Below are 16,289 nucleotides of genomic sequence, written 5' to 3' on the forward strand. Positions count from 1 at the left end.
AAGAAAAAATAATAAGGTCAGTCAGGTCACAGGGTACGAGGCTATCCGTTTTCAGCAGCAACAGGCGACAGAAGGAAATGTCTACGCCTATTAATCATCTAATAAAAAGGAGGCACTCTTACATTCCAAAGTTTATGTGTAAAAAATGAGACACACTTACTAAGGGCTGCCGTCCCCATAGTTGCTGATGTTGACCGCCGCGGTGATCCCACAAATGATGAGAGGAACTCCACCGGCTATTAAGTAAAATCTGGCAGAGGGAGGCAGAAACAAGGAAAGGAAATGAGAACCAATAGTTCATGAGTTTAAAAGGGCAATGGCCGAAATCTAAATCTACTCTAAATCTAATAAAGCATCAAAGCACAGTGAACTTCAAGAAAGTACAATCGCCAGACATGCTTAAGAGATTGTAAATTAGCTTACATTACTTTTTCTTCAGTTCCTTTATCACAAATACTAATTACATTTTATTTATAAAAAAACCTAACGATATAATGGCTAGAAGGCTACAGAGGTAGATATTGTACATTTACTTTTATTTAATTACTGAATTTAATATGCATGTTATTTTATTCCTTTAATTTAAAATTTTATTCATAAAATGTAATCAAAATGTGTAACTGCAAAAAGAAAAGAAAATCTGAAGAAATATTGAATCATTTTAGTTTGATTTACAGTTGACAGTCACTCCTCTGCAATAAAGACTACCAAGGTTATGTGAGCCATGCCTTTCACGGGTCAGCTGCTAGGATTCCTCAAAGCAAGCGCAAGTGCCAAAATGACACATTTCGCAACAGAATGTCCATTCTTTTGGAAATGAAGGCTCTTCAGTTCAGTGGAGAAAAGGCCATTGTGGGCTGAAACGTCTCCACAGCTGCTCTGATTGCAGGCTTTGTAGGTGTCTGATCTGAAGTAGGCCTGAGAGTCCATCCTCTGAGCGGGCCGCGTGTCACAGGGGCCTGGAGGCTGTCGTCCAATCAGCAGGGCGCTGTGATTTATCCCCGCGGCGGGCGCCATCGGAGAGCCGACCCCGGGCCACAGCGTGGGCGACAGGGGGTTTGGGAAACGGAGAGGTCAGCTGCGCTGCCAGATCACAGGCGGGAACGCGGGAGGGAGGTGACATAGCACCCCCAGCAGCGCCCGTGCAGATTTACGATGTTCATCTCCACCTCTGTAATCCATTGGTCTTACATTCCTGCGCTCCTTCGCACAGCCCCCTGCTCAGGCCACACATCTGCTCTTTCTTCGCCTGCGGTTTGATCCGCGCTCTCGCTCTAACAGAGGGGCGCGGGCGCGGCACAATGGTGCCCTTTATCATGGGTGTCCACTCATACGCCCGGATCGTTCAATCCCCTTTGATGATCCTCTACCAATTTCACATTTCAGCTTGCATACAACTTGTAGTAGGCAGTTGAACTGATTTGGACATGGCATCTGCCTCTCAGACATCTGGCCGCTTGAGCTGCTTCCACCTACGTCTCGGACTGATGACATCACTCACCTGAGCATGGGCCGCTGAGCAGGTGGGGCAAGGGACTCTCCCTCCTGTTGCCGTGGTAACCGCCAGACAGCCTCTTTGTAGATGACCCTGGCACTGACCCCGATCCAGAGGAGTGTGGACAAGGAGGAGTAGTGCAGGGTGATGCCCACCTGAGAGACACACATACACACACACACACACAAACACACACGGTCATACACACTGTCAGGGCGATGGTGCTCTGCAGGCTGATGCCAACCTGAGACACACACTCACACAGGGTCATACACACTGCCAGGGTGAGGGTGCTCTGCATGATGATGCCCACATGAGACACACGCACACACTACACACACAGGGTCCTACACACTACAGGGTGAGCTGTGTGGAGTGAAACATGGCTTACCGCCTGGCACACCACTGGATAGCTGGTCAGGGTGATGCCCCCTGCAAAGACAGCAGTTGTCATGGCGATGTGGAAGCAGATGTTGAGCAGCGTGTGCCAACTCTTCCTGGAGATGCGGATGGAACTAGCAAAAGGGAGGAGAGACACTCAGACACACTGAGACCTTATGCAGATACACATATGCAGACACACAGGCACACACGCCAGACCTGGGTTCAAATAGTATTTGCTCTGGATTCAAATACATTTCTGCATTTGAATAAGCTTGCCTGGTGTATTGAAACAAATTAAATTACCCTACAAGTGTAATTTGCTCCTCCTTGCAGGCTCAAATGCACCAGGCAAGATCAGTAGAGCACAGAAAAAAGTCCAAACAAACACTATTTCAACCTAGTCAAGTCTGACACACACACACACACACAGACAAACAGACACATTTTACAGTCTCTCACACACAAACCGTGCAGACAGCGGTGCAGTACCTGTGGTGCAGGATGTGGGTGATGATGATGGTGAAGAGGCAGAGCAGCAGCACAGCAGTGCAGGTGTAGACCACGGGGTGCAGCACCTCCACAGGGGCGGGCAACGGGCTAGGGAAGGCAGGCATCTCCTGGGAGATAGGAGGCACCATATACTGTCACACACGCATTCCACTGAGCCCACTGGCTCAGCTTACTAAGAATCAAACATTGGATCATCCTGATCTGGACTGTTTTTATAACTAATCGACACTTATAACTTATAACTAAATGACTGACTTAAAAGGCTTTAATAGGACTTGGGATCTTTTTTCTCTCAAGTGGAAAATATTAGCTTTTTTTAAGTTGCTGTTTGCTTGACAAGTGAAATGATCTTACCCATTGGCAAATCTTGAAATTAGTCAAACCGTCACCTAATTGCCAATATTTTTGTCTTATTTAGCAAAAAAGATTGATGAGATTTTAAGTCTTGATTTAAGACAAAAAGACTTTGAGATTGTCTTATTTTTTGCTCTTAGCAGTGCATCTCCCCGGCAGCGGCGGGGAGTGCAGCACCCCCTACCTGCAGCACGGCGTAGTTGCTGAGCACGGAGCAGCGCAGGGTGGAGATGGTGGCGTCGCTGTGGGCCAGCTGGCAGCCTTCCTGGCTCCAACCCCCCTGCAGCTCCAGGGCCTGGGGGCTCCAGTGAGCCGCCATGGGGTCGCTGCCCGGAGACGCGTGCCGAAGGGACACCACGATGGGGTCCGAGCGGTTCCACATGTCACAGCCGTCTGACGGAGAGAGGAAGGGGACTCAGACCGCGAGCACTGGGACTCATGTACATGCTATAGATTCATCTTCTGCATTCTGCACAGAAAACTATTCACAATTACTCTCATTGATTTGTCTAAAAAAATCAATTACTTGATTTGTCAGTGTGTGGTTTATTATTGATGACTTGGGGTCAGTCAGCCTTAGGATGGGAATTTTTAAAACATTTCATTGGTACTGTGTGCACTGAGTCTCGTGGATTTATATGGGCCTGGTATAGATTTATTTTGTGTTTTCTGTGCTGATAATTGTTCAAAACTACTCATTGATTTGTCAGTGCACGGTATATTATTGATGACTTGGGTTCGATCAGCTTTCTCAATGAAAATTTGTCAGAATGAAGGGAATTTAAAAAATGTTTAATAGTTTCTCCATGGCTCTGTGTGCAATGGGTCTCATGTGCATTTATATGGACCGGGTATAGATTTATTTTGTGTTTTCTGCACAGAAAGCTTCTTATTGATTTGTCTGAAATGCCTGCTGAGCATGTTAGCATGTGAATTATTATTGATAACATGGGTTCAATCAGCTTTCTCAATGAAAATGTCATTTTGAAAACATTGACAGTTTGTTGAGAGGCGCTGGTGTTGGTGCGAGGCAGATGATAGCCTGTCACTCGTACCCAGGCCCACGTAGAGGACGGGCGTGTTGACACTGCGGCGGCGGGCGTGGTCAGGCGAGCTGCTGGAGTTGCCGGAGTAGGGGAAGAAACGGCCGGTGCGGAACACCAGGAACTGCAGCTTACAGTCCTGGGGAGCGTCAGGAGGGAACAGAGAGGCCGGGAGAGACACTGATGCCAGAGCTACAGCATTCTGAGAGAGAGAGAGAGAGAGAGAGAGAGGGAGGGAGGGAGAGAGAGAGAGAGAGAGAGAGAGAGAGAGAGGGGGGGAGAGAGAGAGAGAGAGAGGGGGGGAGAGAGAGAGCGCGAGAGAGTGTGATGAGATATGTGTACAGTCTTTATATTCTCACAGTTGACCTTCCTAGCCACTGAAAGTTCATGATTGGTCAGATGCCGAACCTGGAAACAAGCCCTGCAGTAGGCAGAGCCTGGGCCAGTGAGGAGTGTCGAGACGGAGGCTGCACTCACCTTCTGGGGAAAGGCATTCAGGGAGGTGTTGTGGGTCCCGGTGGTGCAGCGGAAGCGTAGCTGCTGTTCGTGAGCCAGCTCTGCCCCGTCTGACCCCAGGCCACTGCTCTCGGACCGGCGCTGATACACTGTGCAGCTCATGCCCGTAAAGTGGGCGGGTCGGATGAGGTGGGCCTCCATCACGATGTTACGGGATGTCTGTGGGAACCAGAGCGCAATGCTTCAGGGAGTACGTATTCTCACAACCCCCACCAAAGGGGAAGCCCATTCCAGCAGAACAGTGAAACAAAGAATATAAATTGAAAGAATCTCTTCTTAAAACATAATTGCTATCTGTGTGTGGGGGATTTCCTTTCCTAACTGGTGACATCTCCCATGTATCTCTGGCCCAGCTGTAGCCTGGCCTCTGACCCTAATTTGCAGCCCAGGGTCACGCATGCGAGGGTCCCTCATTTTGGCTCAGGAGCGGCACAGTGCTGTCATTGTGCTGGGCTGGAGGCTGGAGCCCTACCATGGAGAGGTCCTGGGCGTTGGCGTGGAGCTGAGGCCAGGCCAGGGTTTCCAGCGAGCGTACGATGGAACTGCAGGCTCTCTCTTCCCGCTGGGCCCGAGACAGGATCTGATCATCCACCTGCATCAGGTTACTGCCCATCTCCACCAGCACCTCAGACAGCTGACACACACACACACACACACACACACACATTTAACTTCATTTAACCATTAGTTAAACAGGAAGTCTCTTGAGATATAGCCAAGTTAGCGGCAACAATAAGTAACAATAAGTATTAAGTCCAATTCAAGTGAAAACATACAGTAGATTACAAATAAAACAATAACAAAGAGTAACAGTACAAAAAAATGGGGCATTGAAATACAATCACACACAAATGCACATGCACAAACACATGCACATAAACACACGCACATGGACACACACATGCACACAGCTTAAAAAAATAAAAAATAAAAAAGTACTCTAAGACCTGTACAAATAACCTGAATAAGAAATATACAGTATAGTATAAGAAAAACTACAACATTAATCATCATTGTCAAAGACAATTGTCTCCTAACCTCTCGTAGCTGGCCCACATACTCCATGAACTTTGACATCATCTGGGCCACGTAGAGCACATCCACTGTGTCGGTGAAGCCGGCTGCCTCCAGGGTGTACGTTCGCACCTGGTGTGCCAGGGTGCCTGCGTTAGAGGCATTGATGGGCATCTGCCAATCAAAGAGGGGAAGGGCGCTGCACGTCAGTATTACATTCTGATGGAGCATTTCAGGATTTAACCATGGCTATAATTCAGCTTTCAATTCAATGTTATTTGTATTGTGCTTTTTACAGAGGACTGTCCCACAGATGCTTTACTGAGTAGCAGAAGGGAAAAGGGGGAAATACCAGCCCTAAGCACCCCAAAACTCCCTAGTGGGGAGAAAAAACCTCAAACAGTGGCGAGAAAAAAGATGGGAAGATGGGAAGAAATCTCGGGAGGAACCCGGGTATAGGGGGATGCCTATCCTCCGCTAGCCTATATGTTGAGATGGTCACAGTTTTTTAAGGAAACTCCTTCAAAATACCTGATGAATATACTTGTACTGTAAAATGGCTGAACCTGATCCACATATACAAGCATATGGTTCTTAAAGGCAGCTTTGACCGTTTGTGAGCAGGCACTGACCAGGATGAATGTGTGGAGGACCCGAGTGATGTCATTGGTGTAGTGGCACTGGGAGTAGTCGCCTTCTTCCCAGCGCCCCGATCGGTCACAGTAGCGCGTAGCCTTCTTCTGCTCTCCACTGCCACTCATGGTCAAAGATGGGTAGTGCAGCTGTAGGCAGAACTGGTAGGAAGTGATCCCTGCCAGGGTTCTCGGCCACCTGGGAAAATCACAGAGACACTTTAATTATCAGCCTGCGTTGAAGACGGCACTTTCAGAAGGCTTGTTTTCTCTCTCTCCGCACCTGAACTCTCCCCGGTTGTTTGCAACCCTCTCCTCTGGACAGAAGGAGGCGCTGTTCTCCAACACGACGATGTCCACACTGCGGGAGGTGTTGCCCCGCCCTGTGGTCACTACGCACTCCCACTCCCCGTTTGCCTCCACGTGCACACTGGACAGGATGAGCTCACTATGTCCAGGAAACAAGCACAGTGCCAATTAACACACTGTCACACCACCTATTGCATGTACCTCTGAGTGGATTATACAGTACATTTATTTTTAATTGATAGCAAATATCTAGCAAATAGGAAATACAGTAGTGTGCAAACATTTGGGCTCCCCTGGTCAAAAAGCCTTTTACAATTAACATAAGTGAACAGAAGCGAACCTGACCTCTAAATGTTACAATGTGAAACAGACACAAGTCTAGGGACTGTGGTGGCCATTCCAAAACCTTCATCCATCTTTCCTGGCGTTACTTCATGGGTTGATTTTCAATGTCTGGACTCACATTAGTATTGGCCTCTAGAATTTTTGATATTTTGTGCAATCCATTCTTCCTTCCACTCACACAATATTTAATGTGCCCCCAGCTGCCACACAACCCCAAAGCATAATTAATCCACCTCCATGCTTCACAGCTGGCAAGGTTTCATCCCCAAAGTCTTCAGGCTTTTTCTTTTCTTTTCCATACTTCAGATACTTAATTTTGTGTTGAGGTTGTTCTTTCTGGCAACTCTGCCATGTAGGTCTTTGTTTTTTAAAGTACATTGTATTGTTGTCCTGTGAACAGCTAGACCTGTGTTTGCTACTTTTTTACAGCTCTTTTGGAGTAATGGGTTCTTCTAAGCATTTCTCACCAGGTCTTGGGCCGTTCTATCTGAAATCTTTTTTGGTCTACCAGAACTTGCCTTGACTTCAACGGTTCCACATATCTTCCATTTTCTGACAGTGGATATGAAATAGGTAATGAAATGAACCATCTTCATTCTGAAATCCTTGGACACTTGGTTCAAGCCATGGTTCAACAGCCACTGCAGTTGGATGCTTCAGAAGACATGGAGTTACTTCAGAATAAAAAGTTCAGCCTTAACAAGTAAATCAGCTGGATCTGGTCCTTATTAATAATCATTTAAAAAAGTAACAAAGATTAATCCAAAAGTGTTCCCAAACTTTTGCACATGGCCCTTTTCCTTTCTTTTCAAACAGTAAAAAATGAAAATCTTGCTTTATAACTTGCAGAATGGTCTCATATTTATCTCTACCATTTAGAGTTCATGTTTTCTTTTGATCACATACAGATTCAATGTAACAGAAACTTAAACCAGGGGTGCCAAATTTTAGCACCCCACTGTAATTATCACTGCATTGTCAAATCACAGTCCTCAAGGTCCAAGAACTGCTGGTTTTAAACCCTCCCTTTTCCTGGGAGTCAGGTGTGAAGACAGTAGCACTAATTGCTCAGCCAATTAGCTGGGAGAAAACAAAACCTGGGTTTGGATTTTAGGTCCAGATTTGATGATTGCTGCTCAAAAGAGTGACATTGAGGGACTGGAGTGAGTGATAGAGGAGTGAGATTGCATGCTAAAGGCTGTGATGAAACAGGCTTTGTTGAGACTGGAGGACCTGGTGATGAAGGTGCAGTCGTGCTGGACACTGTCCTCCAGGTGGATGCCCAGCTCCGAGTCGGAGGCCACGAGCTGGCCGTTGTGCCTCCAGTGCAGCGTGGTGATCCGGTCCACCATGGCCGCACTGCAGTGGAAGGGCAGGCGGTCCCCTTTAAAGACCACCTGACGCAGAGACGGCAGGAGCGAGAGAGTGTGCAGCTCCAGGGGACCGTCTGTTAAAGAGACACAGCGCTGCTTTTATTGAGGAAGTAGGAGGAGTGCAAAAAGAAGACGCACAGCTTTTTTGACCTTGTCATCTTTTAGCCTCATCTGAATTGACTCTAAACTTGAAGTGGTCCTTGTGAATCAGCCTTATCACTGCCTGCAGAAGTTGTTTGCAGATAGTACAACCTCAAGGCCATACAGAGCAAAGAAAAAGGTCAAAGAAGTGCAGCTTTTCATGTGACTGCTTACAGTCTTCATTCCAAATGTTTTATATTATCACTATTAGTTTTGTATTAGAATTTAAAGTATTTAAGATTAACCTCTAATATTTAAGTGGTTTGTATACTTGCCAAAACAAATGGAATCAGTTTGTATCAGAGTTAACCTATCCTATGATGTCAGAAGAGTGTAGACAAGCAAGTACTCTCTGCCAAAACACGGTCAGCCACCAGTTTTTATCACACCACAGTTTGCAATTCGGGTTTACACAGACATGAGTCAAAGGAAGACACTTTAAGTGCAGCCCAGCAGGTAGACTAATCCTCCCATCCCTGGGCAATGCTAGAGACAACAGTCCAAATTAGATGCCAGACCATGGGGTCAAATTGCATCAGTGTTAATCTGTTTTATCAAGTTTAAAATCCCCAAATGTTCTTCCCCTACATATCACCAATTCAACACTGTGTAATACGCAAGTGCCACTAAATTAAACCACAAACTCACCACAAATATAGAGGAGAACTTTAATTTCCAAGACTGCATTTAGGCTATTACACAAGGCAGTTCATTAGCATCAATTAATAAACAAAAAATAAAAAGCTGATTCATCATCAGCTGGCAGAGGTAATGCTGATGATTTCCCTCTTTCCTGCTGATGGTTTTGTGGCATTATGAATATGTGAAATACGATAACATGCAATATAGCAGCTACAAATTTCCTACTTTTAGCAGCACCAATTCGCTGACACAGCTGTTACACTCCATCAGACAAAAAATGATTTCGAAAAATTATTCTAAATTACAGTCTGTGCGAAACAGTCACTGGCTTGCAGGCACGTGTGTTTAAATTTCAGTGTGTTTAGTGTGTTAAAGTGCTTTCAGTTTCAAGTGCTTACATTTCAGTGTGTTTAGTGTGTTAAAGTGCTTTCAGTTTCATGTGCTTAAATTTCAGTGTGTTTAGTGTGTTAAAGTGCTTTCATTTTCATGTGCTTAAATTTTGCACAGCTGGAGCTCAAAAGGCACAACTGCTGATTCCAAATAAGGGAAAAAAATACACCAGAAATAAAGTCAATGAATGAATAAATATGGTGACACACATATGACAGTGGAACATCAATTATGTGTTTATCTGCTTTTTAAAAGCCTTATCTCTGTAAATACAGCTTTGAGCAAAACATTTTACACAATTCCAGCAGTCCAAGACAGGAAAGCAAATTGTGAAATTACGTCATCTTTTAGGAAGGAACAATTGATGGGCCGTACCACTTCCTCTGCTGGTAAAATATTGCTGATGTTTATTCAGGTGTGTGAAACTCAGAAGCTCACATGGGAAAGACAAAGGTTTTTACCAAATACAATGCTAAATCTGACCTATGCATTGACATTTTAGATGATCAGCGTTAGTCAAAACAAGATAACAGACTCCATCTGGGGGCACACCCTCAGTGTCACTCACCACAAGTCAGTTGACTCTCTCTCAGCCCTCGAAGGGGTTTGCCATGGAGGCTTCTGGGATACGCGCAGAAGGTCTCGTCCCCCAGCCGAGCGGAGCTGGAACGGAAGTACCCAGGAACCCATCGCAGGCCACAGTCACATGACAGGTACTCAGAGTTGAAGTTCCTGAAGGGGGATGAAGGTCGACAACATTCATCAGTGGAGAGTGTGGACTCATGCACTCTAATGCTGCTCATAATTATTAAATACATATTTGTATTTAATAATACATATTTGTTAAGCAGCATGTGGATACTGAAAGCCTGGTGCACAGAACCCTACCCTGGTATAAAATTCAGCTGTTTCAGCTGTTTTTTTAGCTGGGCACACACAGATGTCTTGTAAACTTGCTGTCCTTTAATCATGTCCTGTTGCTCAATGTGTCTTTAAAATGGCCTGAGATCTGGTACTCACACAAGCTTCAGGGCAGGCATCTCCTGGAACAGTGCTGGCTCCAATGATGAGAAGATGTTGCTTGAAAGGTTTCTGTAAGACAGAAAGACAGACTGACAATATTCAATATGTCCCCTTCAGGACACATTAAGGGCATGCACATGTCACAGTGTGTGAGGTGAGCTCTTACAGCTTGGTGAGGTTGGTCAGCCCTTGGAACATGTCAGCAGTCAGACAGCCAATTCGGTTGTTGGAGAGATCTCTGAGAGAGGAGACATAATCACATTACTCAGACTTCCCTTAAACTGTGATATAACCACATGATATTCAGTTTTCCTCTTCATACCACATTTCTTGGTGGCTTTTTTTTGCGTTCTGGGCATTCATTTTCCCACAATGCTATGCTCCATTATGCTCTTCTTTGTTCACAACTCCTTTGTCATCTGATATATATTTTTTTAAATATTTTTTTCTTCAGTCTTAAAGTTGTTCCCCTGCCCCCTGCTGTGTCAGCCGCTCCCCATGCAAGACCCAGTGACTGCACTATAAGCCCAGGCTGTGCAGCCTTTGTGGTGCTTTTGCTGACCCAGCCACAGGGGCTTTGTCACCTGCCCTCCTTATAGTGTATCAATTAGAGCTTTTTCAGTCCTCATTAAGCTGCAGCTACTGAAAGACAAAGGAAAGTGTTACACCAGGGGTGGCCAGCCCTGCTGCTGGAGTGGCGGTAATGTTTCTGCTTTTTGTTCTGTCCGAGCGTGATTGTAAGAGTGTGATGGATTATTAAGAGCCCCAGTCTGAATGGTGAAAGGCTGAGTACCTCTAGCTCATGGTCTCCTGCATTCATTAAGCCTAATCATAATACTATTATGTGTTTAGAGGCTCAGATGAAGCCAAAACCAGGAACATTTCTGGCACTCCAGGACCAGGGTTGCCTACGCCTGCATGACGCTGTGCTTCTGATCTCAGATCCAGTGCAGTGTTTGGACAGGAGCTCCTCCTCGCGCTGTTGACGGAACAGAGTGTTTCTACTCGGAACGTGCACTCAACCTTCCCTGTTTGTTTGGAGAAGCCTGGACTTGTCGGGAAATACAGGAATGGAAACCAGCGTAGCTTGGAGGACGGAGGGGCGGCTCAGGCTTGACCGCAACTTGACCGTCCAAAACACGACTGTGCAGTCTGTGGTTCGTAGCTGCTGCCCCTTTGCGTCCGATATGCTGTCAGATCTTTGAGACCCTCCCAGCAGGAGAGAGGAGTTCCAGTGCCAACAGCTGTGGCTCTACTGGGAGAAGCCTGGCACACTGAGCCCTTCTGGTCTCCAAGCTGGGCCCTTACGAGAGCCTGCTGATATCAGACTTACTGTCCACTTTAATACAAAGGTACACTTTATTTGAGTGTCTTCTAATTATTGGTTGGCATCTTTTTTAATCCTTTCTTTCCTTCAGGGAATGTGTTGGCACCGTGCGTTCTTATTTCTGCCATCAGGGAATGTGAATATCTGCCACCGTTACTCCAAATATTGTGCCAAGCTAATCTCTCATGGAAAAAACCACACAGAAAACCCACGACTCACAGTTTACGAAGCTCAGTCAGACCCAGGAAGGCTCCAGGCATGATGGTGCTGATCAGATTGTCCCTGAGGTCCCTGTGGATGAACAGACAGGAGCATGTTTATACAGCAATTTGATATTGCACATTCAGAGTACTTTTAGGGTGTCTGTCATTTTGATCTATGAAGAACTGCCCAGCATTTTAGTTTTGCTGTGTTGGGATATGAAAACTTTGAAGCTCAAGATGTCAAAACTACTCAGAACGTAGATATAACCTTATAACTCCATGGTCACAAAGCATCAAAAGTGCAGCAATATCAGAAAAACAGTTCATATATGCTAATGAAGTGGTTCAGATAGTGTTATTTTACCCAAAAGGCACTGGTGGAAGGCGTTCCTACACAAAGAACTCTTCATTTCAACATAATGAGAGGACAGGACCCCAAGAAGTGAATAGGAGTGGTTTCACAAGATTCTGCCGCAGCCCCCAGGGAGGAAAAGAACACATATCTCCAGTTTGGCTCAAGGGAAAAGTGACCCCCTGAGAGTAATCTGTCCAGTCTATCAAGGATGCAAACACACGTGCAGAGGAAATCGTGAAGGAATTCAAAACCACCAGAAAGGGAATCGTCTTTTTCAAGGGTCCGATTTAAAGTGACTCTTCCCACGATAAGGTTACACCGACACATGCCAAGCCATAAATATTCATTTCTTAAACCGCCTTTGAAGATCTCATTTCGTATCAGCCTCCCTACTGCACTCCACCCTCTTCCCTTGACCCTGCCCACACCCATGTGTTAAACCACTCAGCTTCATCTCTGCAACCCCCTCCCCACCCCCAAAAGGCTGCCTGAGCATTAACCTCTTGAAGGCCAGGAAAGATTTTATTGTCCAGGTGGGAATAGGAAGGTTGGGAGAGGTCATCAGGCGAATGGAAATAGCCAAGGTCTGAACGGAGCGGAGAGGGGGGAATGTGATCCGTTCTCCTGTCGGGAACAGCCAACAGCTCCCAAAGGAAAAGCCGCAGAGGATTTCCTTACAGGAGCGCTCAGACGACAGCGGGGGCACGGTTTTTATAGGGGCGTTTCTGTACCGCTGCTCCGATCTGTCATCGCTCATGGCCTTCAGAGGTCCTGGAGAACTGCTAGTTCTGCAATACTGCTGCCGAAAGCCAGACGTAACTTTCTTCTCCAAACCACATAGTTTTGTGCCAATCAAAATGAGTGCTCCCAACTCCAAACTCCCGGCTGTAATCACACTCCTGTCTAATCAAATCCATTTTGCGTGGGCTATTTTTAAAGTGTTTAAGGAGAAATAGACTTAAGAGTAATATAAATGCTAGAGTGCTGGGTCCGAGCTCCATGTCTGCATTGCTGAGGACTGTGGTTGGTTCTGCTGTGGAGTTGGACAGCAGTCACTTTTGGAATGGATCTGGCGAGCCTGGCTCAGGTCTGAGGGACTAAGGGCAAGGTTTTTCCTGCATAGAGAATTCTGAGGCCGTCGCCTCAGACGACTTGTGCCGCCTCCACAAAATTAGTCCAGTGTCTGCAGGACACACATGAATACAAGCATTGTGGATTTCTATCGTTTGTAACTGCAATGTGATGCTGCACCATAACCAGCACAATGCACCAGGAAAAGGTGCTGCCAAGAAGAATGCAAAGCTACAGTATTTTATGCATGACCAGACATGGCTTGTTATCTCTTGCACCCAAGTGTGTCCAGTATTTTCAAAAAAGTTCCTACCAATTTTTTAGCAGGTATAAAAACAGCAAAGTCATCATCTTATCATTGTAATTCACATTGCTAACAAGCTGTGGTTAAAAGTTTGAGCCAGGAAGAACCCTGAGGTCTTCACGCTGAAGGCCTAGCGACTGGGCAGGCTCATCTCTTCTCTGTGGCAGCCGTTCCTTTTTCAGAGCCCTGGGCGGGAGTGGGTTTTAGCAGCGGATTGTGGCTGCGAGCTCTTCCAGTGCCTGCCAGAGGGCCTTGGAGGGACTGGGGCCTGGGGCCTGGCAGCGATCGCCATCGGGATGGAAACTTCCCCCAAAAAGGGTGCGGTGGCTAGCAGAAAAGAGCTGCCCTGCTGTATGGGTTTGGGCACATGCTGCAGGGCACATCTGCAGCCTAAGCCACTGTGAGCGGTTGGGTATGAGTGTGAGCGGTTGTGTGCGAGTGTGAGCGGTTGTGTGCGAGTGTGAGCGGTTGTGTGCGAGTGTGAGCGGTTGTGTGTGTGAGTGTGAGCAGTTGTGTATGCGAGTGTGAGCGGTTGTGTGTGTGAGTGAGCGGTTGTGTATGTGAGTGTGAGCGGTTGTGTGTGAGTGTGAGCGGTTGTGTGTGAGTGGTTGTGTGTGTGAGTGTGAGCGGTTGTGTGTGAGTGTGAGCAGTTGAGTATGCAAGTGTGAGCGGTTGTGTGTGTGAGTGTGAGCGGTTGTGTGTGTGAGTGTGAGCGGTTGTGTATGCGAGTGTGAGCGGTTGTGAGTGAGTGTGAGCGGTTGTGTGTGTGAGTGTGAGCGGTTGTGTGTGTGAGCGGTTGTGTGTGTGAGTGTGAGCGGTTGTGTGTGTGAGTGTGAGCGGTTGTATATGCAAGTGTGAGCGGTTGTGTGTGTGAGTGTGAGCGGTTGTGTGTGTGAGTGTGAGAGGTTGTGTGTGAGTGTGAGCGGTTGTGTGTGTGAGTGTGAGCGGTTGTGTGTGTGAGTGTGAGAGGTTGTGTGTGAGTGTGAGCGGTTGTGTGAGTGTGAACGGTTGTGTGTGAGTGTGAGCGGTTGTGTGAGTGTGAACGGTTGTGTGTGAGTGTGAGCGGTTGTGTATGCCCATCTCTCATTAGCTGTGGCAGCGGAGCCGGTCGGGGTGGGGTGAACAATGGCGCCGTTTCCTGGCTGGCGTGTCCCATGCCTCATTAGTGCCATGATGAAAGGTGGAGCCTTGCTTGTGGCTTCCTCCTCCCGATGATGACCCTGGAGGATGGGGGGAGGGGGGTCGCAGACACGCAGTGGCCACACTGAGGCCACACTGAAAATGGGCACTGAACATACGTCTCTATCCTTGAGACAAGTCTACCGCAGACAGGAGATACCATTAGAATGTCTTTCTTCAGAAGCCTGCAAAACCTTTTGATAGTGAGACAACCAGAACCATTCCCAAAAGAAGGATTACCAAATTAGCATTTACTGTAAACACATCAGTACTTTCTATACCCAGTTAAACTATTTTGCCCTATAAGTACTTGCTTTGTTTCTGTAGAATTGTTCAATACATTTCTATGTCCATTTAGATAGAAACTAAATGAGAACTACTGAGAGCTGGCATGATAGATAGACACCAACATGCGCTGAAGCATATGCCCCCTGCCCCCAGACACCAAAAGTGCCCTTTTGGCTACAGGAGTTTTATACAGTCAGGCTTACCATAGGTGCCCTTTTTTACTTTGAGCATGTGTTCCCTCTTAAAAAGCTTGTACATGGCCCTGACTGAGAGCAACAGCTGCCTTCTGGCGGCGTGTGTTCGACCACACAGTCCATCGCACCGAGTCACAGAGAATAGCGAATCCAAAAGAGACCGCTAGCCATGCTCTCCTTCACACAGGTTCATTTTCCGAAAGGAGCAACGCTCCGAGCCAGGCCGATGTGTGTTTTCACCCCGGTGAATATCTACAGCACAGCACACAGATACACTCTCTTATCACCGACCTGGGGAATGTGGAGGAGCACCAGAGTCAACAGTGCACAAGCAGGCTGAGTGGGGAGGCTATTCCAGGCCTAATGCTTCTCACATACTCATCATCTCCTGATCAGATAATAATGATGAGAAATTGATAACATCTACAAAAGAGGCCCAAGGACAGCTGCTGAGAGGCAGTGTAACAGCAAAGCATTTTCTGCCACTCTATCAATAACAAACCCATAAAAGCATTCTTCACTGAAACACTTTTTGTTGTTTTACGCACTTTCATAGTTATTTATAGTTAAAGACAAGGCACCTGGACAAGTATGGAATCAGTAGATTAGCAAAGGCCACATTACATAAAAGCATATGACAAAATCATTATGGAGACCAACCTACAACTGATGGAAAATGTAGGACAGGACAGATGCGAGCTATGTAACATGGTTTTTTTGTGAGGAGAACTTCATCATCAGGATGGCGATACTCAAGTCATGTCTGTCCAGGCTGATGCCTTGTTGAAGAGGCATCCTTCCTCTTCCCGTGTTCTGCTCTTACGGTTTGAGTGCTGGAGGAAGTCAAAGCACCTCCTCGGGCAGCTTCTGGCAGCCCTCCAGCACAGGTGGTGAAAGGATCACTGGTATACCACTCTGAAAATGACCGGACCATACGGTAAGGCCTGTGGTTCAACATTATTTTCACCATTGGGTTTGCTGAGTAATCTCCTTCCTCTGGGAAGACCGTAAATCCAGAAAATGTTTTACTTTGTACGTAATGTTATCAGATGATACAGCTGGATTATTATGGTGGCTCAGCTGAAATAAGTGAGCGTTCAAGCAGAGACTCAGGAGATGAGATATGCATTCCACCATGATGTACAAATCGCTAAATTGCTTTCACAGCCAGTGCACATTTCCCACATATTCTAAGAC

General features: G+C 46.5%; 1 protein-coding gene and 2 long non-coding RNA genes across 3 annotated transcripts in view; 2 read left to right on the forward strand and 1 right to left on the reverse strand.

Moving 5' to 3' along the window:
* The window catches only part of LOC133140160 (uncharacterized), a 9,799-nt gene extending 6,253 nt beyond the window's left edge, over nucleotides 1–3,546 (forward strand). Inside the window, exon 2 of the long non-coding RNA XR_009709993.1 lies at nucleotides 2,884–3,546. This is a non-coding gene — a long non-coding RNA (uncharacterized LOC133140160). The remainder of the gene's footprint in view (nucleotides 1–2,883) is intronic.
* The window catches only part of adgra2 (adhesion G protein-coupled receptor A2), a 50,686-nt gene that overhangs the window by 4,553 nt on the left and 29,844 nt on the right, over nucleotides 1–16,289 (reverse strand). Inside the window, exons 3-18 of the mRNA XM_061259779.1 lie at nucleotides 11,718–11,789; nucleotides 10,338–10,409; nucleotides 10,169–10,240; nucleotides 9,717–9,880; nucleotides 7,836–8,049; nucleotides 6,232–6,396; nucleotides 5,949–6,147; nucleotides 5,341–5,490; nucleotides 4,775–4,936; nucleotides 4,264–4,461; nucleotides 3,799–3,988; nucleotides 2,928–3,136; nucleotides 2,369–2,496; nucleotides 1,887–2,010; nucleotides 1,502–1,650; nucleotides 161–250 (exon numbers count right to left, since the gene is read on the reverse strand). Of these exons, the coding sequence (XP_061115763.1) occupies nucleotides 161–250; nucleotides 1,502–1,650; nucleotides 1,887–2,010; nucleotides 2,369–2,496; nucleotides 2,928–3,136; nucleotides 3,799–3,988; nucleotides 4,264–4,461; nucleotides 4,775–4,936; nucleotides 5,341–5,490; nucleotides 5,949–6,147; nucleotides 6,232–6,396; nucleotides 7,836–8,049; nucleotides 9,717–9,880; nucleotides 10,169–10,240; nucleotides 10,338–10,409; nucleotides 11,718–11,789 (2,358 nt within the window). The remainder of the gene's footprint in view (nucleotides 1–160; nucleotides 251–1,501; nucleotides 1,651–1,886; nucleotides 2,011–2,368; nucleotides 2,497–2,927; nucleotides 3,137–3,798; nucleotides 3,989–4,263; nucleotides 4,462–4,774; nucleotides 4,937–5,340; nucleotides 5,491–5,948; nucleotides 6,148–6,231; nucleotides 6,397–7,835; nucleotides 8,050–9,716; nucleotides 9,881–10,168; nucleotides 10,241–10,337; nucleotides 10,410–11,717; nucleotides 11,790–16,289) is intronic.
* LOC133140161 (uncharacterized) lies at nucleotides 4,709–5,736 on the forward strand. The gene is made up of 3 exons (XR_009709994.1): nucleotides 4,709–4,903; nucleotides 5,350–5,521; nucleotides 5,615–5,736. It is a non-coding gene; the product is annotated as an uncharacterized LOC133140161 (long non-coding RNA).

The sequence above is a fragment of the Conger conger genome, chromosome 11 (genome assembly GCF_963514075.1).
Source record: "Conger conger chromosome 11, fConCon1.1, whole genome shotgun sequence".
Taxonomy (NCBI): domain Eukaryota; kingdom Metazoa; phylum Chordata; class Actinopteri; order Anguilliformes; family Congridae; genus Conger; species Conger conger.